The sequence below is a fragment of the Cyanistes caeruleus genome, chromosome 1 (genome assembly GCF_971803275.1).
Source record: "Cyanistes caeruleus chromosome 1, bCyaCae1.hap1.1, whole genome shotgun sequence".
Taxonomy (NCBI): domain Eukaryota; kingdom Metazoa; phylum Chordata; class Aves; order Passeriformes; family Paridae; genus Cyanistes; species Cyanistes caeruleus.
In genome coordinates this window covers 101,522,634-101,547,165 of record NC_141701.1, presented here as the reverse complement: position 1 = coordinate 101,547,165, position 24,532 = coordinate 101,522,634, and the positions used below count along the sequence as shown (strand labels likewise).

General features: G+C 38.8%; 1 protein-coding gene across 7 annotated transcripts in view; it reads left to right on the top strand.

Annotated features, from left to right (window-relative positions):
- The window catches only part of TPK1 (thiamin pyrophosphokinase 1), a 303,147-nt gene that overhangs the window by 223,117 nt on the left and 55,498 nt on the right, over nt 1-24,532 (top strand). For 4 of the 7 annotated variants that reach the window (XM_086845520.1, XM_086845538.1, XM_086845539.1 and 1 more), the window contains one exon: nt 17,925-18,036. In XM_086845520.1, the coding sequence (XP_086701646.1) occupies nt 17,925-18,036 (112 nt within the window). Of the gene's footprint in view, nt 1-17,924; nt 18,037-18,337; nt 18,444-21,698; nt 21,744-24,532 lie in introns of those variants that run through there. The other 3 variants (XM_086845498.1, XM_086845509.1, XM_086845529.1) reach the window with 2 other exon arrangements.

Below are 24,532 nucleotides of genomic sequence, written 5' to 3'. Positions count from 1 at the left end.
GCAAAGAGACTGTATAGAAGCAGTAAGACAGAAATGTGTACTTTATTTTTGTGCATAGAAATCTGGAGCATTGACACTTTCCTGCTTTTTTTTTCTGTTTCATTAATTTACTCTAGAACTAAAACAGATGTAAATGTCTTCCATTGACATTTCTCCTGTGATGGTCTGAAGCAGGTTTCTGTCATGAGTCACATTTTGGAGTAATAGAAAACAAAAATTGTATTTTAGTGTTGTAAGTTTGGATTTAAGGTTGGATTTGAACTTTCTGATTGCACCATATTTGACTTTGTCTTCCCCTGCACATAGGTATAACCATTTTCTAAGAGAAAAATGTGTTTGTTTCTAGAACAAGTCAGTACTGTGTGTGCTATGTTTGAAACATGTATAGTTATAATTCAGGAGAAAAGGAGAGGGTAGAAGTTTAGTAAACAAGAAGTTCTTTATTTATTCTTTAATCTGATTATTTATTGGTTCCTTTGTTAAACGTGGAATGTAGAATGATAGTAATTGTATAATATAAATCTGTATATACACTTGTAGGTAAGACTACAATGGTTGCTTTTTGTAGCATGTCTTAGTAGCCATGTACACCTTTAGTAATAAATTTGAGAGGAACCAACTTGTGCAGCAGAAAGATTGCAGATCTAATGATGTATTACTGTAGGTTTTTCTGAGTGTCAGTATATTTTTGAATTTCACTTTTTTGGTGGGGGGAAGAAAGTTGTTTACATGAAGAGGATGAGAGAAGAGCAAATGGAGCAGAAACCAAATATGTGAATTGGAATTATTAACTTACAAGCAAGTCACAAAATGGTGCATTTTCTTAAATTTTGTGTTGAGAAGGTTGAATTCTGGGGAGGGTGGACTGTTTGCTGTTTCTAATTCTGTCAAACATTTAGTCTTAATCTTCTCTGGTGGTGACAGACCTATATTTGGAAATACCTTCAGAAGGTTCCTTAACCAACAGCTCCTCCAAAGTGCCCCTCTTCCTCGAGAGAGTCACTTCCAGTGAGTGACAGGTCCTTCCAAGCAGCCAGAACCATATTGTTTAGATCCAGAATTTTATCTGGGATGTGCTGAGCCAATATTTTTTGTCTAGAGTTAAAAAGTAAAACCTTTACAGTTGTTCATCTCTCCATCATATAATAATAAGTAACTGCTCAAGAAGAATTTATCCTAAGGTGAAACTTCATTGCATTCCTGTTTTCTGTAAAAAATACTAAGATAAAACAATAGTATTCATAGAATATATCCAAGAACAACAAGTTGTTTCAAGAATTTCCTTTCCAAAATCTTGCTGAATGTAATAGTTTGCCACTTTCTATGGAGACATATTGTGTTGCCCTCTGTTATCACTCTTGTTTTAGACCTTTCCAGACTCTGTGGCTCTGATAAAAAGCAGTGCAGACCAGTAGAAGGAGGCTCTTAGTACTGAAATACTTTGTGGTGTCTGATGTCTACACTGCACACTTTTCAGGGTTTTCTTTCAGTCTCGTCCTAGTCTGGGTCTGTGATTCTGTGAATGCCCATTAGTGGGTAGAGTGCTTTAGGTGCTCTTCTGACAAGATCTTCCAGTTAAATTTTGTCGAGAAGGAATTTTCTGTGTGCACTCAAGTCACTGTGGATCCCAGTGTGGAGACAGTCCACAGTATTAAAAAAAAATAATAAAAAAATATTACAGTAAGCATACAGTGAATTATCAATAGTAAAACCCTACTAGTATGTATATTTCTACTTTACAGCTTTTTCTGTCTTAAAGCTTTAGCCCCTTTATGTTTTCACTTATTTTATACATGCCAAAATGACATCACATGTAGGTGTACTTTTATTTAAATTCATTATAATGCTAATGGACGTTTTAAAATCCTGATGCATGTTTTTCTCTATGGAAATTACTTCTGTGATTTCAGCTTCATTTCAGCTCTAATTTTTTGTCTTTTCCTTCACTACTGGATTCAAAGTTACTTTTATGTTGTTGAAGTTTCTGGCAGATGTCTTTGTCTGACCTGAGTGCTCTTTAGCACCTGTCAGCCTTCTTTCTCACTCTTATTTAAATTCTCAAAAGCTTTATCATTTTTGTTTGCCAGCAGTTTTACTCCAGTTGGATGAAAGTTCTGCTGCCCCAAAACTTCTGATGCCCCAATAAAACTGCTTTAAATTCTCTAGTCTTACTTAACAGAGTCAGGTCTGAAATTTCTCCTGTCTGTTTGTATTTACAATGGGAAGCATTTCAGACATCTGAATTCTTCATTGTTTTGGGGTTTTTTTCTGCATAAAATCTAAGTGCAAGCCTCCAGTTAGACTGACATAAAGTAGATGGGGGAAACAACCGCATCTCCAGTTTCACTACCATAAAATTGAAGATTTGTGGATTTTTGGTTAAAATTTAGCATGGTACTTAAGATGTGAAAACAGGAATGATGCAGTTAAACAGATATGTATATTCATGGACTTTTACAGTGTCTTTACCAGCAGACAAGAGAAGTATTTGAATGAAGAAAATGAAAAATCACTGGGTTTGTTGCCCTCTTGGCATTTTCAGGACTTCTGGGGAGTCATAGGTTGGTGGCTGAGAGCAAACAGGTAAAATGGTTTCCTCACCAACCACTACTGATAAGACAGCAGTGACTCACCTTCATCAGAAATAATGTTTTCTGAAAACTCATGTTAAAACAGAATTTATTAGACCTTGAGGCTGATAAGTGGCTCTCCTGAAACTATCCTAAGAAAGGAAGAGAAGGAGAAATTGAGGAAAACAGACTGTAGAGATTTAGAAGACAGACCTGTTTGTTTGGGTTTTTATTTCTTTATATCCCAAAAAGTCAAGCTACAGTTTTGTGGTGTAAAGTGGAGATGAAGGCCAAGAATATTCTTAATGTTATGTACAAGTTGTTTACTTTTGAACATAGTCATAAATAATTATTTTCCAAAACTCATTGTATCTGCAAGCTAAGACAAACACATACAGATTTATTGTCTGCACACTAACATTTCCTCTTATATGTAAACTTGGATTTGACTTCTGATGAATTTCATTTAAAAAAAAAAAGTACTGATAAATTAATCTCCATTAATGTCTCATATTAATTATTGAAATTACACAGTTTTGGGGACTTAACAAGATACATTTTCTAAATTAAGCTTAAATATCAAAGGTAATTTAGATCAGTAGCATTGTAGAATATACAGAAGTGTGCAGCCCGTAGTGAATGAGAGAACATATTAGCTAACTATTTTGGCATTAACCATGCTAAAGCAAAGCCAAATTAACTTACCTTATTTATTAATATTATTTATATTTAAATATTCTTTCACAAAGTGTCCATATAAAACCTCCTTGTGCATTTCAACTACTCTAGATATTCAGTAATTGTCTAAACAAGTAGTCCTCAAGTAGCTAACCAAGGGTGTTGTTAGTATTTAAAATGATTACACTGATTCAATGTATAGGTTTTATTTTGTGGATGAATGTTTCATTAGAGTAATACTGGGTTAGAGAGGGGTTGTCTTCTATTCACTTCCAAAAGTAATCTGGAGTGCCTGTTTTATTGTCTGCTAAGAAAAACATACTATTTTCCCCATCAGTCAAGGTGAATTACATTTTAAAACATCGTATGTTTCTCTCTTTGTCTTGAGGGCATTTTAAAAATCTGATGTGCTTAATATTTCTTGGCCGTATTGACGAACCAGTACAGTCTTAAACAAAGTCTGAAACTCTGCATTTGTCTCCATTTGGTTTCTTGCTAATAAAGTCCAAAACACCCCAGAAGAAATGGATGATTTCTCTTGAGATTATTTATCTCTGGTTTCATCCTGGTGCTATGCTTGGCCCTGTAGCCAGAACACGTGTGGATAATTATCTGTGTTCAGCCCTCCTGAAGTGCCATACAGGGATTGTTAACTCTTTGGAGAGACATCCATTGAAAGGTTTTGTAGTGCTGTGGTGATTGACAGCTACCTTTTAAAGGTCAGTTCCTGTCTTATGTCTCTACAGTAGGACTTTAATTTCTGTTTTAAATGGGAAAGTGTCTTGTTGCTTTGTGCTTGTGCAAAGTCTGGCCTGTGGCAGGAGCTGCTGGAATTCATCTTGGTCCCTTCAGTGCAAAGGCTTCCTGATGATTGTTCCTGTCCTCAACTCTCAAAGTGGTGTAATGCAGCCAGCAATGGCTCACAAATGCATACAGGAATATTTCCCACTCTGGTAGCCCACCAGGAATGAGTCTGACCTCTTTCTGAAAACCTTCTGAAGAAAACAGCCATGAACATGGCTGTTCCTTCATCTAGAGGGTTATGTGACTGTCCTTCCAGTGCACCACTGTAGGTGTCTCTACAGCTGTTCTCGAGTTGTGGCTGTTAAGAAGCAGATTATTAAGGCTTTGCTGAGTAGGAAGAGCAGCTGGGGATCAGGGAAGAACTAAGATGCACATCATAAAAATCTTTCAGAAGAGCTTCAAGTCCTGAGCTTCTCATTTGTAAGAAACCGTAATCTCTGCTTGCCCTGATTCTGGAAAAGGTCCCTCTTCAAATCCTGTATGTGAACATGAGTGTCTGCACAAGGGCTGCTTATTTTGAACCAGCAATATTTATTTCTGCTTGTTTCAAAATCTAAGATAACACATTTAAATATTTAGGTGGGGTTTTTTGGGGTTTTTTTGGGGATTTTTTTAAAGACACTTTTATTGAAACTCAATCAATGAAGTCAATGCTGCAATATACTCCAGATAGTTTTAACCTGATCTTCTGAAATGAAAAGTTGGGAAAAACTTGGGAGTAATGAACTTTTTTTTTTTCTCTCATTGCTGTGATTTTACAGAGTCCTCACAAAATCAGTGGCGATTTAGTTGTGTATTAATTTTTTTAAAAATAGGGTTCAAGTGGTTTGGAGAAAAAGGTTTTTTTCATAACTTTCTTCCTCATTAGACATTCTCAGATCATATTGAGCTAAATGGCTTTCTGCATATGTGTTCTATGAAAAAGGCTGAGAGTTGGGGTTGTTCAGCTCTCCATGGAGAAGGCTCTGGGGAGACTTTCTTCTGGTGTTTTCCATACATAAGGGGTTTTATAAGAAAGACAGAGAGAGACAAAAATCTTTTAACAAAGATTTTTGTGACAGGACAAGGAAGAAAGTAGGTTTAGATTTTTTCCATAAATTAGATGGAGACATGAACAAATAGGTTCATTGACAGATAACCAAGCTTACTTGTTTTTTAATAATGAAGACGGCTGTTATCGTAAATAATTCTCAGTGCATGAAATTTGGCTTATGAAATGTTCATAAGTATACACAAAGATGAAATTATTATACCTGTATGTATTGCATTTCATTCATCGTAATGTGCAATATAAGTTGAGGAGTTACGTGGGTAATATTTGAGCATCCAAAATCAACAGTAGGAAATAGACACCTATTTTTAAGAGGATACTAAGTCTCCACTACTGAAGATTTGCCAGACACCTTTTCTCCTTCCTGTTGCCAAGAATTAGCTAATTCTTTTAAAACCAGACAAAAATGCACCTTCAAATTCTTTTTTGTACCGTGTGTAGTTTTCAGACATTTGTTGTAGACAATATATTTTTTAGTAGCATAAATTTTCCCTTGGTCAAGGAGGATTGGGTTAAAGAACACCTAGGCCAGCTTGACATCCACAAGCTCACAGAACCTGACAGGATGCATCCATGAGTGCTGAGAGAGCTGGCAGACACCATAACAATCATCTTTGAAGGACTGGAGATTAGAAGGGATGCCTGAGGACTGGAAGTACGAACAAGTCACCTTGGTCTTCAAAAAAAGGCAAGAAGGAAGATCCAGGGGACAACTGACCAGTCAGTGATGGAGCACCTCGTTTTGGAGACCATGTCTATCCACATGGATGTCACTATAGGGAAATTCTGCTTGACCAACCTGATGTCCTTCTATGATGAGACCAGTACCTGGATGGATGAGGGGAGAGTGGTGGGTATTGTCTACCTTGGCATCAGCAAGGCTTTCAACTCTGTCTCTCACAGCATCCTCACCGACAAACTCAGGAAGTGTGGATTGGATGAGTGGACAGTGCGATCAACTGAGAACAGAGCAGCAGATCCCAGAGAGCTGTAATCTCTGGATTAATCTCTGTGGCACTGCACAGGGTCTGTTTGGAGGCCTATCACTAGTGGTGTCCCCAAGGTTCAGTACTGGCACAGAACTGTTTAACTTATCCATCAGTGACTGGCATGAAGGGAGAGATGCCTCCTTAGCAAGTTCAGTGATGTCTCAAAGCTGGGAGAAGTGGTCAGTACTCCAGAGGGCTGTGCAGCCCTTCAGAAGCATCTTAACAGGCTGGAAAGATGAGCAGAGATGAACTGTCTGAAATTCAACAAAGGCAATTGCAGGGTCCTGCACTTGGGGAAGAATAACCCCCTGCACCAGCACAGTCTGGGGGAGAAACTGCTGGAAAGCAGCTCTGTGGAGAAGGACCTGTGGGTCCTGGTGGACAACAAGCTGTCCATGAGCCAGCAGTGCTCTATCAAGGTCTGTAAGTATCTGAAGGGAGCACGTGAAGAAGATGGAGCCAGGCTCTTCTTGGTGGTGCCAAGCACTAGGACAAGAGGCAACAGTGTCACCAGGAACTAAGAAACTCTCCAACCAATTTACTAGGTCAGAAAGACAGCATTACTATTGGCAGTACTGGATGCATGAGGAATTCTCCTCAAAGCGTGCATGCCTAGTAACTTAACAGACCAGGTTATATTCCTGAAACTAAAACATATTCATCACATTTCCTCAGTCCATGCATATATGCTAATTATTTCCATGGACATGTTTGAATACAGTTCTGGATCTTCTGATGAATCTTTTCTCCTTGAGACTATTTCAAATATGGGATCAGGTTGAAATGTATTTCCTTTATCATTGTGTGACACCCAATCCTTTTTCTAAAAACTAAGATATCTGCTGGTACATACTGATCATGAATAAAAGTAAATAAGGAAGCATTGCCTGTCTGTTATTGGTCACAGATGTAGCAAGTTAGCACAAGTTCACATTAATCTCTGGTATTCGTACTAAGCACTGTATGGCACAAAATTAAGCATTAATTATAAGTATAGGGATTATACACTAAAGCTAAAAGAATTTTTCAACTTCTTTCCTTGCTACTGTGTAGACTTCTTAGAGGAATATTACTTGCACATAAACTGAAGCACAGAAAGTTCCACCAGAATACAGGAACAAACTTCTTTGCTGTGTGGGTGCTCAAATATTGGAACAGATCACCTAGAGATCTTGTGGAGTCTCCCTCACTGGAGATACTGAAGAACTGTCTGGATGCAATCCTCTGCCATGTGCTCAAGGATGACCCTGCTTGAGCAGGGAGGTAGGACCAGATGACCCACTGTGGTCCTTTCTAACCTGGCCCATTCTGTGAGTTCTCATGGTCTACAAGACTCCACTTTTGTGGCTGGTAATGGTTCCAGGCAGATGTAGTGTGTTGATGCTGGCAGGATGCTAGGAATCCACCAAAGCCTCTCTCCCTCTCCCTTCTGCTGCTGGACACGGGAGACAAAAATATAATGAAGGGTTCATGGCTTGAGATAAGGACCTGGACAGATCACTCATCAAATACCATCATGGACTTCCAGCAGCTTCTCACAGAAGCCACTCCTGTAGCTTCTCCTCTGCCCAAACCAGGTCATGCTAAACCAACAGAGGCAAGCAAAAGGGGTTTTATTCTGAAATTTTTGATGTCTTGATTGCTATTCTCTCCTAGTACTAACCCAACAGCATCCTCTTTCATGAAGCAGGAGTAGCCATGAAATTACATGCTTTCCAAGAGGGAAATGTAGCTAGAGAAGTTTAGGATGGCAAGAAATCCAGTATGCAAGAGTAATTCACCTAATTCATTAAGCAATCCTTGTTTATGTATTAAGTTTATTACTAGTGTAATATATATATATATATATATATATATATATATAATAAATTAATAAATAAATAGCTTGAAATTGATGGTTTAGCTCCTAGCTTTTCAAGTATTTGGCTATATGTTTTCTTTCTTGATTGTTTTTTATTTCTTTTTGATACTTTTGTGAGATATTTTATTCTTCTATCTCATTAATAAAGCCTATAAAGAGGTTTGACCTAGCAAATTGCTGTTTTATGGGAAGGTTGAGTTCCTTTTTCAGCAGATGCAACCTGACTTTCTATTGTGTGCAAGAGACTGAAAACTTTTATATACAGAAAATGCAATATGTATGAGTCAAAGGGTCTAAATAGGCAGCATTACTTGTTCCAGCCTTTCTGCTTTTGTGAGGGTGAGCTGTGAGTTTTAACAGCAATGCCATTCTGTTGACCCCCATTTTATGTTTTTTGTATCAGTTTTTATCATCTTGCATTATACTACTCGGTATTTGGTATAGACTTGTTCTGCTGTTGTCCCCTGTTTCATGGGTTCAAGTTCTATTTTATTCCCACAGAGTAAATTGAAAGAATTTCATAGAACACAATAGAACAGCTGGAAGGGACCCACAACAAGCACCTAGTCACAACTTCCTGACCACTTCAGGACTGACCAGGAGTTAAAGCATGGCTTTAAAGGCATTGTCCAAATGCCTCTTCAACACTGACAAGCACAGGGCACTGACCACTTCTACAGGAAGTCTGTTCCAGGTTTCGCTACCCTTTGCGTAAGGAAGATGTTTGCTTATGTAAAAGTCTGAGCCTTGCCTGATGGATGCACCTTTTAGCTGTTCCCACATGTCCTAGCACTGGGTACCAGGGAGAAGAGCTCAGCACCTCCCTCTCAACTGCCCCTTTTCAGGAAGCTGTAGGGAGCAGTGAGGTGGCCACTTGGCCTCCTTCTCACCAAAGCAGACAAACTCAGAATCCTCAAGGACATGTGTGCTGTGCCCTTTGCCATCTTGCCTTCCTCCTTGGGACACATTCAAGTATCTTCACATCCTTCTTAAATCAAACTGCTACTCAAGATGGGGCTGCACCAGCATTAAATACAGAGGTGATCATCCAATCACCTCTTTTGACCAGCTGGTGATGCTGTGTTTGGTGCATTCCAGGTTGAGGTTTGCCCCACTGGCTGCCAGAGCACACACTTTTGACTCTTGTTGAGCCTCCTGCCAACCAGCACCCCCAGATCCCTTTCTGCAGGGCTGCTCTCCAGCCACATGTCTCATGTCCAGCATTACTCCATCCCTGGTGCAGAATCCAGCATTTGCACTTGTTCAGTTTCATGCCATTGATGATTGCCCAATGCTCCAATCTATCCAGACACCCCTGCAAGGCCTCCTGTCCCCTGAGACAGCCACCTCCCAGTTTGGTTTTCTCTGCAGACTTCCTGGCTGTGCATTCAGCTCCTGTATCCAGGTCATTGATACAAATATTGAACAGAACTGGCCCTAGAATTGCACCCTGAGGAGCACTGCTGGTCACTGGTCAGCAGCCAGATGTAGACCCATGCACAACGACCCCTTAAACTTGGCCTTCAGCCAGTTCTTCACCCAGTGCACACCTAGCTGCTCATGCCAGTTGGACAGCTTGTCCAGAAGGATACTGGGAGGGGCAGTATTAAGAACTGTACTAAAATCCAGCAGAACTACATCCACTATCTTCCCTTCATCCAGCAGGCAGGTAACCTTATCATAGAAGGATATCAAATTAGACAGGACTTTCCCTTCCTGAACTCCTGTTGACTTGGCTTGATGATTGGATTGTTTTTTAAACAATAGCACCCAGTAGGATCTTCTCCATAATCCTTGCAGGTGGTACTGAAGTTAGTCTAACATATCTGGAGCTTCTTGAAGTTTCCTTCAAGCCCCACTTGTAAATCAGATGCGTGATGGCTGGTTTCCAGTCAGTGGGGATGTAAGCAGGCTTCCAAGATCTTTGGTAGATGACTTAAAAAGGTCTTTCCATGATATCTGCTTTCTCCTTCAGTACTCCAGGATTAATCTCATCAGGCACCATAGACTTACAAACATTCAACTGATATCATTGGTCACTTTACTGTGTCAGTGTCCACAAATGACCAGCACTTTTGATCCCCTGAGCCCCTCAAAGCAGATTCACAGGGGACATTCTCCTTGAGTAGCTAAAGTCTTCTCTCTTAATATCCCAGGCTGGCAACTTGGTTGTTTTTTTTTCTGTCAGTGCACCAAAAATTTATTACTTAACCATTTCATGCAAAGGATGAGTATGCTATCAACATGTTAATAATTTTAAATACTCATTTGGGGAATATAAGAGGTCCTCCATGTAAGTCTAAGGAAAACAAAAGGTAAATGCCACGAGTATTTTGTTCTTTTATTGCCTGCTATACAATGCAGTTTCTTCCTTTTTGGTATTTTAAATAAGCTTTGATTCTTTTGGGATGCTCTCTCAGAATTATAACTGGGATGACATATGTGATGCTGGAAACACACATTCAGAATGCAAATTCCTGTGAGAAAAGATGCCAGGCTGACTGTGTTTGCTTATGGTAAGAAATCCCTGTCAAATATTTAGGACTCAGGTTGGCCTATTTTGAATGATTTTAGTGTGCTTGTGAATATTTCTCTGTATTCTGAGTGCCAAATCTGTCACTGATGACAGTGATTACATGGATAAATCTGTAATGAAATGCAAGGCGACTGGAGCTATATCCATTACAAAGTGGCTGTTGCAAATAAACTTCCCACCCCTTTCCAAGTGTGTCTCATGATGGAGGAAAGTGAAGGTCTGAGCAATATTCCATTCCCCCACCATGCCCTTCAACAAAATAATGGATTTTTGTGAAAGTAGTCAACTCCAGCTGACTACTGAGCTATACATGAGAAAAGAAAAAAATGGGGTGGGGGGGGGGCAGGGGAGGTGGGATAAAAAATTATATATTTGAATGACCAGCTTGAATTTCTTTTAATTATATTTGTTCTTCTTGACCTGAGCAATACGCCTTTGAATTTCACAGGTGTAGAAAGAAGTCAGTCAATCAATCATTGTAGAAAGGAGCAGTCAGTCATTGCTAGCACCAGATCTGTCTTCAAAGCCTGCTGTTATAAAGCAGAAGCCATTTTCCTGTCTACTGAAAGTAGATATGGTTTCTTATCCTAGGTCAATGAATATAATAACAGCAAATTATTTCTTCCTGTAGCAGAGATCAAAAAGGAATGCAAAATTGTCTCTCAAGTTCATTCTTTGCTACTTCCAGCCTCTGTCTTTCTTGCCTCAAGGTATATGAAAGTTACAGTCAGAAATGAAAGGGAGAACAGAGTATTTGTGAGATTCTCTCACTCAATGAAAGGAATTCTCTTCATCAGTTTGTTTGCACTGAAGAAATTATAGAGGCCAGGCTTTTATGAAACCCCTAATCCTAGCATGAAACCTCCAAATATGAAGCCAGTTCTACTAAAAGGATGATGGTATATGAGAGGATTTGTGGGCTCATGGTTTGCTGCCATTGTATAAAACATTAAAAAAAAAAATGTTATCATAGGGCTTGAGAAGTACACGATTGAGAAGTACAAGAAACTAAAAGGTGTTGACCAGCAGCCTGTTGATTCTTCTTCTTATTTATGCAATATAGATTTCCAAGAGAGTTGGAGGTAGGGGGGCTACAGAGATTTGCCAGTTTGTCTGGGAAGACTCCTGGGAACAGATAAATAGATTTGAATTTTATGAATTCTTGCATAGCATAAAGGTGCCTTCCAGTAACACTCAGTGATTCAGTGATAAGAAGAAGAAATTGTTTCTTGCCACAAGTTAGGTGAACATTATCCTGTCTTTTAAATTAACTCTCACACTTCTCTAATACCCAGAAAAATAAGATAATATAGTTTAGATAGAAGGGATCCTATAGACTCTTCCCCTGTAAAAATACACAAAAAAGGAAGGGCAGTGACACTAAATTTATTATGAACTGATTCATAATGAGAAAGATTATGCTGTATTTTTTATCACTTAGGAATTGCAGAGTATTAGTGCCCTTAGTAAAGGCCCCTCTAGGCTGACAATTTAACTGCAACACTGCATAATAATTATACAGGCAATATGAAATCTTCAGCAGCTTGTCTACTTTTCACTCTTATCTGCAATCTATTATACTCTGTAGTCTCATAAATGGATATAAAGAAAATGGTTCTGATTTTTTTAAGGCATCACTAAAAATGCTAATTAAGCCTATAATGATGAGCCTGCTGAGGATAGGGCATCAAATGCACAAGCTCAAGGATAAAATGTCATACTGGGCCAGTCTAAGGCTTGCTCGAATTTAGAAAAGGACCAGGGACTTCTTGCTTATTGTAGTTTCACTCTGTGGTGTATTTTGCACTGATTTGTGGAAAACTGGAGAAAATGTTGTGGAATCTCATTTGCAAGTGGGAAGTTTCTCTTTTTGGTGGTGTTCAGAGTAGAACTAGAATTAGTATTTACTGCATTTGTCAATCTTTAAGATATGTCTGTGAAAAGGAATTAAACGAACAAAACTCCCTTTTAAAGTAGCTTTTGTATTCCCAGATATCTTTTTAGGTTGTAAAAATGTTTTCATCCCTTTACTTGTGTGCATGTTAGCACATGCTGCTGGCACTCTTAACTGCTTGCAGTATTCTGAGGGAAGTATACTTTCACCTTTTTTGTACATGTGATTGCTGGGGTTTTGCCACACAGATAGCCTGGACTGCAGAAGGAAGAGAGTTGTTTCACAGCTTGTGCTGCAGCAAGTGATGGGCAAACAAGGGATTCACTCCCCGTGCTCAGTGACATGGGAAGTGCTCACTCAGGCTGGTTTTTGCTAGGACTGCAGAGGATGTTCAAGTGTGAATGTGTGAAATTCTGGAATAGTTTGCTGTCTGTGGATAATTTGTACATTCGATATACAGTAGCAACCATTTAAATGTATAACCTCAGGGTATAGTAACTCTTTGCAGTTTACTGGCACTCACCTCCACAGGGATTTCCTTCTGTACCCATATCATAAATTGGTTTGAAACATATGTGTTCATTAATTGGGTCTAATAATGATTACAATACATTCTGTCTTTCTTGCCTGGGATTTTATTCACTGTAAAGTCATTCTTTTATTAAGTGTTCCCCTTGGTAGGGCTCTGTCTTGAAAATAACTGATTTGCTGAAGTCTATCCATTTCAGCACAGGAACAATACAAACTTTGATGGGAGGGATTGTCACGACTGGGTCCAACAGTTTTCAGTATTATTTTGAAGCATAATTAATTTGTTTATTTTTCTCTATATGTTTAAGCAGTCATTGATATGACATATGAGAGCTTTCAGACGTACATGTTTTTGCTGGAACTGTGGATACTTTTATTTTCAACAGCAACCAAAATCCTGGTTTGCTCAGAAAATGTTCTCTGAATAGCGTTCACATAATAGCAACTTGGCACTATGTGTATTTATGTGAAAAGACAATTGATGATATTTTAGGCTTATAACAAAATTACTCTTCTTAAGTACATCCTTTTAGAAAAATTGTCTGTATTTATCTTGCTCAAAATCTCAGCCTAAAAGCTTTTATTATTGTTAAGTCAAGCTCTTACACAACTAATGATTAGTAGAAATATTTCCAGAACTTTGTTTTTACTTTATTGCCAGTCATATTTGATTTTAAACATAAGTGTTCTCAGCTTTGTTTCATCCTTGTTCCTTTTCTCTTCCTTCTCTCTGCTGCTGTCTTCGGTGATCGTGTTGATTTTCACTCATTCCCTAAGTCTTTTCTCTATATACCATTTTCTTCACCCAGATGTTTATGTACTAAAACAGATTGTGTTTTTTTCCTTTTCCCTGGGTAACACTATGACATCTGTATTTAGTTTTTTGCTGCTGTTGTTGCTTTCAAGTGTGTGCTGCCATCTATGGAGTAATCAGAGAAATAAAGCTGGTACAAAAAAAGGTGTTTTATCAGAAGATCCTTGAAAACAAGATCTAGGTAGTGAAGGAGGTATCATAGAGCAGTTGGCCAGATCTCAAAAAATCCTGCCCCTCTGTAGTCCTAGATCTCACAGCAAGCACGGGTGGAAGTACACCTTTTAGAAAATCAATGGTGTCTAGTAATGAAATTATTCAGTTGATTTCTTTAAACCAGAGTAAGTTTGCTTTGTCCTTCAATCTGACAACTCATTCCTTTTTCTTTTCCTTCCCCATTACCTCTCACATGTCCTAGTTATTCAGCAGTTTCCAAGACCTGTTTACTATATTTTTCTTAATTTGTTTTTCAAAGCTTAATTTTAATTCCTTATCCTTCCCCAGAATCTTATTAACTCACTTTATGCTTCTCCTCAATGCTCACTTTCTGCCTAACAAGGTCCAGGTTTCCCTCCTTTAGATCCCTTCAGAATGCATTACTGAAGATTAGTCCCCATTCTGTCTCTCTTTCATAACATTTTGTTCCTTGGTATCTATTTTTGAGTGTACATTTATTGCACACATCTATTCAAGATGGTCTGAAAAGCACTTGGAGAAGTAATTTTCTCTGTACTGGGGTATCCATGCACGCAGAGAAGCTACTGCTTTTCTCTTGATGCTGTTCATGTGCTTTCAGCTTGCAGATTTTTGACTAAGGATTCTAGCATCTCACAACCTTGAATGGGGTTAGGTGTATGAATTCCTGGCAATCAGACTTCTATTCATTTCAGTAAGATGTGGCAAATAACAACTATCTCTTTAAGTCTTTCCTCAGCAAAACAGTGTTGGAGTGGGTGTATATTTAAACACTACTTAAATGCTTTCTTATAACATAAGGTATTAGAATCAAAAGGAAAAGTTTAACCTATGTGGATAAAGCATTCTTAAAAATATCTTCTGACATTTTCTTCTTATTGCTGAACTCAAAAATTGATCTTATTTTCCAGCATCAAAACAAAATGAAGGAAAAAAAATCGATGCTGAAGATTGATCAATGTTTTTCAAAACTGACTTAATAAGATAAAAATCAATGCAGCTGTATTATTTGCCATTCCTTCATCACCAGGAACATTCAAACATGGTAATATTTGATTCTTAAGTTAAATGTGAAAATATTTCAGTTACCTCCTACAGAGGAAGACAAAAAATATAAGGAGGGATTTATTTAGTGAAAGTTCAGCTTTCTTTTTAAACCTAGTTTTGGAAATTTGAGTTCTGCAGAAACTGAAAACAGTTTGATATTTTAAGTGACAGTATATAATTATTCCTTTAATCACACAGACTTAAATAGAACAAATTATTACTTGTATTTGCAAATTGCAAGTTCTGATCCTCCCTTCCTCCTGCAAAAATGAGTTCCATCTTGCTTGGTTGAGAGATCTGGACTCAAAAAATTGGAGATAAGCTTGGGAACTGAATTTTCCTCATGGCAGGTTTACAGTGCTTTGAATTTAGAGCTTTACTGTACAAATGCATCAGCTGATTAACCTTTTTTGGCAAAAATGAGTGGGTTATTTGTAATTTGTTTTTTCCCAACATTCATTTCCCTTTTCTGCCTCCTCTATCCCCAATAATATTAAGATCCCTTATTGACTTATTTAAAGAAAAGCCTTAGAAACTGACTTCTTATACATTATTGAACCAATCCCTAAAACATAAGTTTGGCCTGGTATTTTAAAGGATTTTTTAAAACAAATTATTTGCATTTCAATATTCCAGTTCACCTGCTGCCTTGGGTTTAGCTCTTTGGACTCCCTGTTTGGAATTTTTCTTAACAACTGAATGCTATAAAATGTTTTTTTTAGGGAAGAAAATCATTGTCCCCACATAATCACTGGGACTGGGATTTTCTGGAAGTACCAGACATTGAAAGACTCCTGATAAAATCCTAGATATTGGTGAGCCTCTGGTATTGGCATCTTTTGTTTTAAGGATTTATTTCATGAGCACAGGAAGACAGCTTTCTGCATAAATTTCTACTGAATTAATTCCCTATCTGCAAGCTGGGCCAGAATGTCATAAAATAGGAAATGCAAACCTGATAGTAAGTAGACACAGACTTTAAGAATGTGGAATTTAAACAGGTTCTCTGCAGGGCCTGCTACTTTCTCATCTGCTTTTCATATTCCTTTGCTGATTGATTAATATGGTGAGTTTTCTCCTCTCTTGCAGTAGCTCTGAGCAGCAATATGTACGTTCATTGGGATCAGACAGTCCCACCCCTTCATCTCTCTTTCATCATCAGCTTCATTATCGACAATATCCGTAATCACATAACAAGAGAGCTTGTTCTCGTAGCTCTCCCTTTCCTCCCCTCTCCTTGCTGGGAGAGACAAGTGGCATGGCATTTTGCATAGCTAAAAGCTTCTCAAGCCTGAATTTGTTACACCTCTGAATTTGGCAGGCAAGCATTCACAACCACTACCCATGAACATGGCTCATCACCACGTGAAGCTGGACACCCTGAGAAGACAGATAATATTGGATTGGTTTTCTTGTTGCTCTGCAAACAATCAAATAGGCTTAAGCTATGCAATCTGATATTCCCTAATTGACAGCTTTTCCAAGGTTCATTTGTTAACTGAGAGCATGACATGTATTGAAGTTGTTTCTTCATAATGCATTTGGCATTAACAGGAGAAGCTGTTGAATGCCTCAGATATCAATGTCTCAGCAATAAGATATTTCGCCTACAGTTTTGACTTTCTAACTAGTGACTTTGTATTTGCAAGAGCATGTGAAATGAGCATAGGATGAGACAGAGCAGGAGAATAAAGCTTAAATGCATTTTCCTAAGAAAATTTGTGAGATTGTTTTTGCTGCTTGGGACATTTAGCTGAGTTTTATGGTTCAACTGTTCTTCATTTCTTTTGGTATAAAACCTTGGTTTCTTGCTTAACAAAGTATTCACTGACTAGTCATAGGGCTGCAGAGCCCTTTTATTTTGATAAAAGTTATATTCATAAATAGGCATATCTGATTTTATTTACAGTGATGAAGAGTTTGTGTGCAAAAGAGTTTTGCTTGTCTGCATTCACAGGAGAATAAAATAAAAGACAAAAAATCCTCTATTTCAAAGAATCTTAAGCTTCTCCCACACGAAGCCCAGGCTTATCTGAAGGAATAAATTATCTGTGTAGGAGAGACCAGAAGATGATTTCTTCACTGATCTTGTCACTACTTTTCTTTTGCTGCTTTCTTGTAGCTGGTTTCCATAAACACTTTCCTGGTTTCTTAGAACACAGATTGTGCCAGAACTGTAACACTCAGCACCTTTCCATTCTGTTAACAATTTCTACTATCTACTCTTCCTTTTAACTGTCCATAGGATGTTCACACAGGATCTGTAAGTGCTAATTAAGAGATTTATAATGAAAACATAATCATTAATAGCTGTTACTTTTCCTGCATCCCATGAGCATTTTAGTTAATACATAAATTTATCTTGAATGTAAAAAAAGTTTTAATTTCTGTTTTTTCATTACTTAGTGTAAGCAGGTTACTCTAAATTCTTGGATTAATTTCTCTAGCAACTAGTTAAGTTTCTGCATGTATTCCTCCTTCTGGAAAGAGTACATGCCTGGAGAAGTACATGAAATTTTATAGATGACAAAATAATTGAGGCACTTCGGTGGTGCATTGACTAGCACTCTTTAGTAAGTGAAACACAGTTGTTTAGATAAGGAAAAAAATGGGTGAATGGGTCAAGATGCTTTCATTTCATGGAAATAAAGAACCTAGCTTTGACAGAAGGGCCTATTCAAATAATGCCAGGGAAGATTGAGCAAAGCTAGATTCTGCTTAGAAAAGCCTAGAAACAAGCTTTTGAAAGCCCTAAGGTCTGGAACCTAAGCATACATCTCTCCTCCCCCTGTAAACATCAATGTCCTGACTTCCTGCTGCAACTAAATATTCCAGAGCCCTTGGTGAACATTCTGGACCTGTCTCCAAGTAGCCCCTCTTTTGTTTGCAAGGTCTGTGACCAAATGCCATTTGGGTGCCTGGTGAGCACTGACTCCAGAAACACTTCTGTCTTGCAGGGCAAGCACAAGCTGCGCGTGGACACAGGACTGGAGGGCTCCTGGTGTGGGCTCATCCCCATCGGGAACCCCTGCGAGAGTGTGACCACGACAGGCCTTAAGTGGAACCTCAGTAAGTGAGATGCCTCTGGGACGGTGGGTTTGGTGCAGTCCTGACCCTACATTTACAGCAGCTTCACCAGTGATGAAGGGCCTTGCAAGTTTGGAGGTGAAGCATGGCATTGAATCCCTGCCAGGCCATTTTTTTTTCTGAAATGAAGGGGGTTTTTTACAAAAACAAAGCAAAAGAAATATGTTTAAACCTGAGATATCACAGGCAAAGACACATTTTCCATTTGGGAGTCATTGTGCTCTTCAAACAGAACATTTGTTGAGGTCATGATACATTACCATCTTGATACATTGCCCTCCAGGGAGAAGAAGCCACGAGTGTCTAAACTCCTGCTTATAAGCCATGAAGTTACAACAGACAAATAATAATGTGATACAGATTATTAAAGCTACCTCACTTCACCCAAACTGCTTCATGTGTATTGCCTGTTTCTCAACCCTGAATGAATAGATCCTTTTTCTTACTTGAAAGTAGAAAAAAGAATCCGTTTGATTAAGAACCAGGGACATTTATCTGTAGAGAAAGGAGGTTTTATGACACAAAAAAAATTGAAACAACCTTCATCCTCCTGCCTCTTCCTCCCACACTGAGTCATTTGGGATGTATTTACACAGCAAAGTAATGGGATATTTTCAATGAAGATTCATTGAAATTTAAGTGGGATCAAAGCAGTAATTGAGAGGCTCTAGTCTCAGTCTGATTGACATGTCCAGGCTCTAGAGCCATTCCATGCAGGAAGGGCATGCTGTTCTCACAGTCTGCAGTGCAGTGCCTTCACTGGCTAAGAACTGATGTGAGTGACCCACTGTGCCATCCTGCAGAACATCTGCTGGTTCCACTGAGAGCTTAAGGTGGTGGTAGGCATTAGTAGCTCTCTAATGACAAAAGATATAAATAGGGCATTAGTTTTGGATTGTGGGAGAATTGCCAGATGAGGAGTTTTCTGGCTAGCAATATTTCTGTCCTTTTAAACTGGATTGGAAGAGCTGAATGTATTGCATAAGAGACATTCCCTTATTTTGAAAAAGAGTCAGATATTTTCATTTGTACATATAAATTCAGTTGACATATAACATACTGAATTTCCATCTGCTCATCTCCTGCTGTCCAGCAACTTCTGTGACCCATTGGACTGAGGTAGTAATTTCTCAGAAAACATTCCGTCCTTCAGAATGAGGTACAAGAAGCTCAAACCAGCCTCATGTTGATGAAGTAAGCCTCTTTGAATCCTGTCTTGTATTGCAAAAGGCTACCCTGTGGATCAAAATGTGGTGGATGCAATGAAGTTGCAGCCTTTTCTTCTGATTTTTATTAGTTGAAAAAACCGTTTTTCAGATAAAACAGAATTTTTTCAGTTTAATTCCATAAATTTCATCAGATTTACTTTAAGGATGGTCTGTCTGCTCTGTTTCTTTATTACTACTAAGTTATTATTGCCTGATCTGCTAAACCTAAAGAGAGAGGGATTGCAAGTCAGCTGTGCCAGCTGGAGGAGGATGCAGGGAGGAGATGAAATGGCAGCAAATATCTTTTCTCTTTAGGGTTGGGTTAAGATACCAGCTTCTTAAATGTTGGTTGTAACTAGACATGGACCTATGTGGATTTTTAATACGCTTAGTTTCATCTTTTTTTTTTTTCTGGGGGACAAAAAAGTATTTATGTGACTTTTTCCTGCTTCTTTCATCTTATCATGACACCATCATCTCTGCTTCTCCCTACCCTTTTTGCTGTTATTTTCCAGGAGGAAAGAGAGCAGACCATTACAGTGTTTTCCTTAGTGATGTATATATATCACATCCTGTTACAGGCTGTTTTCTGTCTTGATAGTCATGTTGCTCCCAGGTTGTAGTTATTTCATTTATTTCTTCATATTAATCACAGGTATATCTGTAAAACCAAAAAAATTATCTGATCTTCCTTGAAGAAGCTCAATCTGAGACATCAAGGTCATTACAACCTGAAACTCCTCTCTTGCCCAAGTGACTTGAGCTAACCTTTTCACTCATTCAAATGCAGAATAACCTTTGATTAAGATTATTGTTCAGACTCTGATTAAAAAATTAAAGTACAGTTACATTCCCCAAAAGGGGAACCAATATCTCCAAAACAGCATGTGGTTGGTTGTGGCTTGATTCGACATTTTCCCTAATAAATCATACCTGCGTTTTGATGGTTAAAGTTTGATATTAACTTCCATTGTGTTAATGCACTTTTATGCTGCCCCTAGTTCTGCACTTACTTCAAAAAATATTAATCCTCCTGTAAATTGGGACAGAGAAGCAAAGGATCAGCTGGGAAGAAATAGCATAATAATAGATACTGAAGTGTGATATGGATGTCAGCCTTGCTGCTGATGGCAGCAATGGCAGGGCTTTGCCTGTAGCTTCGTTAACAGCAGTCTGAGCACACACCTTTGTAAACCTCAGTGTAAATATATTGTAAACCTCAGTGAATAATTATTTTTTTTGTGGTTATAAATTAATTTTCATGTGTAAATCATAAAAGAAATGGAATTTTTAAGCCGAACATGATATGAAAGGCCTATTCCTCCAGCTTGTTATGGAATTAAATTGGATGTGACCTTACAAGTTGGGTTTTAAAAAGTAATTTTTGAGCCCTCAGAATATTTAGGTATCTGGGCAGTAAACTAATTTCAGAATTTTAGTTCAAACAGTGATGCATTAGGTGGTAGGGGAGCCCTCATTTTTGCAAACAGTAATTTCCAGCAAATCAAAATTCAAATAACACTGCTGTACAAGACAGAGCTGGCTTTGCATCAAGCTTTTTGATGTTTAACACCAATTTCTGTCTGAGCATATCTAGATTACTCTGCCAATTAAAATTTGTAAAACCTTCAAGAGGTAGTCAAACATTATCTGTGTCCAGTGCTGTCATACCTCATAGGTTCTGAATAGAAAAAGATAGGAATAAATACCTAGGACAGAAGGTGTATTGAGGTTAAGAGTAAGGTACCAAAGTTCCCATTTCAACAGTTGAATTAGATAAACCTGAAATCTGTAAGTTATTCTGCTAGCAGAGAAACAATGATGACTTTTAATATTACAGAATCCAGTATTTTTTTGTATGTTTGTTTGAGAATGCAGCATGTATGCATGTTTTCATGCATGCTTATCTTTGTTGTTTGCTAGCACTCGTCACAAACAGAATTTTCATTTATTTTAGTTCTCATCTTATGAGTGAAAGAACTTGGAGAAGAAAGTGGAAAATTGATTAGAGAAAATATTTTTATCCATACCTGCTATTGTGTAGCACATACTCAGAACACATTATAAACATATTCTTTCCATTCCCAAAGGGATACAGATCTTTTCTCTATTAAAATCTGATTTACAGCACAGGAATCAGATAATGCTGTATCTGATTTGACTCACCTGGCTGCTTGCTGATAACAGCTCTTATATCTAATAAATAAATAACAAAAAATCCAATAATGCCAGAATTACCCAGCATTCTTCATTAGATCCTCAGTGGTGCTTTCATGGAAGGTAAATAAGAATGAAGGTAGAAATCAGCTGCACTGCTCATCAAAGAGAGGTTGGAGGGTAATGGAAGGCTTTTTTAGGAAATGCTTCCTTTTCTTGACGTTGCTTTAGAAAATAATCTTGCCAAGTAATTTATTCTTCATCCCTATGGCCTTCTAGATATGCTGTATGTCATGCCTCTACTGAAAATGCCAGCATATATGTGTGAGTATGTGTGTGTGTATATATATCTATCTCTCTCTTTTTATATATATATAGATATAGATATGCTCTGTGTGTATGGGACTGTGCTTTCCAGATAATTTTCATGCCAATTTGCCTTCTTTAGGCAGGAAGTTAAATTGCTGTAAAATGCTGCCATTCGAAAGAGTGCCACTGTCATTTCACTTCAAAAGGCAATAGCAATAACAACAGGAGCAAGACCTTTCTCTAACTGTAGCAACAGAGCATCCACTGACTACTAATGTCACAGGTAGATGAGCAGGATCCCAAACCTTTTGGTGCTGTTTACATTGTTAGTAAAATTGAAATGTTTGCACTGTTTTACTTCACTGTTTTATTGATGTAGCATTGTGAATGGAACAAGAAGTTTACAAAAGCAGTTGTGATTTGTATTTCAGGAGAACTCAAGAGTCTAAAAGATGAAAGAAAATTAGTAACTTTTTTTTTTTAAAAAAAAAGAGAGTCAGAGACTGTTCTGGGAAAGGTTGTAAATTAAAATGGGCAGGTATCTGTACTAGTGAGGCTGTTTGTATAAGCACTCTCTAACCTGTTTCATAACTGAAATAGTTTATATCACACATTTTGCTACCCCAGTTCTGACTGAGGCAAACTAAGTGGCACTTCTGGGAATAGCTTTGTTTTCAGTGGCGGAGTAAATAGCTTCACAGCTGGATTCCCATTCTCCTCTGCTTTCCTCTCTTTCCCTCCCTTCTCTTGTGCTTTACTGGCAGAAGATATATTATCACTGATGTATTTTCTCACTTATCCATTGCAGCTCTAAGACTCTGGGTAGGGGTGGAGTGGACAGAAATGATGTTGCTGATCCCAAAGCATTGGGTGGCTTTGACCTTTGGCAAGCTGTTTGCCCGCAGGAGTGCTGCTGTCGGCCTTCCAGGGTCATATCATTTGTTACAAGGCATGGCCTGCTGAAATACTTTTCCAATGAGGCAGCTGTTCTGATGGTGGCAGCCTGGCATCCCACTGGCTTACTGCAAGTCAGCAAAAACAACAAGGGCCTTGCTTAGCATTGCATAAAATCTTTTTGAACCACAAAGACCATTTGGTGTACATTAAATGACTGATGAAGACAGTGCTCAGTTGTGCTGGGCCTCTAAACCTGTGTTTGCATTTTTTGCTGAACAGCAGCTTGAAAACTCAGTCAGACTTCATGAAAAGGCTTGAAATGGGGACACACATTCAATTCATTTCCACATATTTCAGTAAATGTTTGGAATTAGTGGGAGAGAAAATCAGATCCAGCTCCTCTTTGGAGAGAAGGCAGGGTCCCTGGCATTAAGTTTGGAAAGGCTGCTTTAAGAAGATAAAAAGGTGTGCTTTTCTAGATCACATTTCTAGGGCAATATTACTACTGCTGCTGACTCCTCTTAGAAAAAGATTTGTGTGAGTACCTCAGTTCTGAACCAGCTCAAACCACTTCCAGAGGTAAGTTTAGCTCAGCTGGAAAGCCATCTTTAATGGGATATAGAGAATGTATATATGATCCTTCCATGTAGCAGTAATAGGCAATAATTGCTAGGAAGGAGTAGAATAAAAAAATCTGGGCTGTTCAGGCAGGACTTGCCCGTGGTGGAGCCGTGCTGGCTGTATCAAATCACCTCCCTGTCCTCCATGTGCCTCAGCACAGCTTCTAGGGGGATCTGTTCCATGATCTTCCCAGGGCACAGAGGTGAGACTGACAGATCAGTAGTACCCAGGGTCCTACTTTCTACACTTTTTAAAGGCAGGTACGATGTTTCCCTTTTTTCAGACACTTAGGACTTCACCTGACTGCCAGGACTTTTCAAATATCATGGAGAGTGTCTTGTCAACTACATCAGCCAATTCTCTCAGGACTCTGGGATGTATCTCTTCAGGTCCTATAGACTTATGTACGTTCAGGTTCCTTAGATGGTCATGAACCAGGTCTTTACTTGCAGTGGGAAGCACGTTGCTCCCCCAGTCCCCATCCTGCTGTCCATCCACTTGAGGTGTGGGAAGAGAGGCTGACACAGAGACTGAGGCAAAAGAGGTGTTGAGTACCTCAGCCTTCTTCTCATCCATTGTAACCAGTGTCCCACCACTGTTTATGGGGGGTGGGTGCACCTTCTTTGACCTCCCTTTTCTGGCTAACAACCCGTGGAAGCCCCTTCTGTTATTCCTTGCATCCCTTGTCAGCCTCAATTTTACCTTGGCCTTCCTCAGCTGTATTTCATCTCTGTACTCTTCCCAGGTTTCCTGTCCTTGTTTCCACTTTCTGTGCATTTGTTTTTTTCCCTTTCATTTGACCAGCAGTTCCCTACTCAGCCATGCCCATCTCTCATTTTCTCTGCCTGATTTCTTGCTCCTGGGGATTGCCAGCTCTTGTGCTCTATGGAAGACTTCCTTGAGGATCTGCCAGCTCTGCTCTACTCCCCTCTCCCTGAGGGCAGTTTCACAAGAGATCCCACTGACTATCTCTCTGAAGAGCTGGAATTTCGCTTTCCTAAAGTTCAGAACCAAACTTTACTCTCCTCCTGTACATCTCAGGACTGCAAACTCCACTTGTATGTGGTCACTGCAGCCCAGGCTGTCTCCAATCTCAATGTCCCCAGTTATCTCACTTCACCTCCCCCAACCAGAACACTCATGTATGTGCAGCCACATTGTTGTGGCACATTGCAACTATGGAAACTGATTTTATTATTAATATAGAGAGGAGAGGGTTGTCAAGAGAGGAAAATGCTGTTCTTTCCCTTGCATCCCCTGTTGCTTCAGTCCTTGCTTCTGCTAAT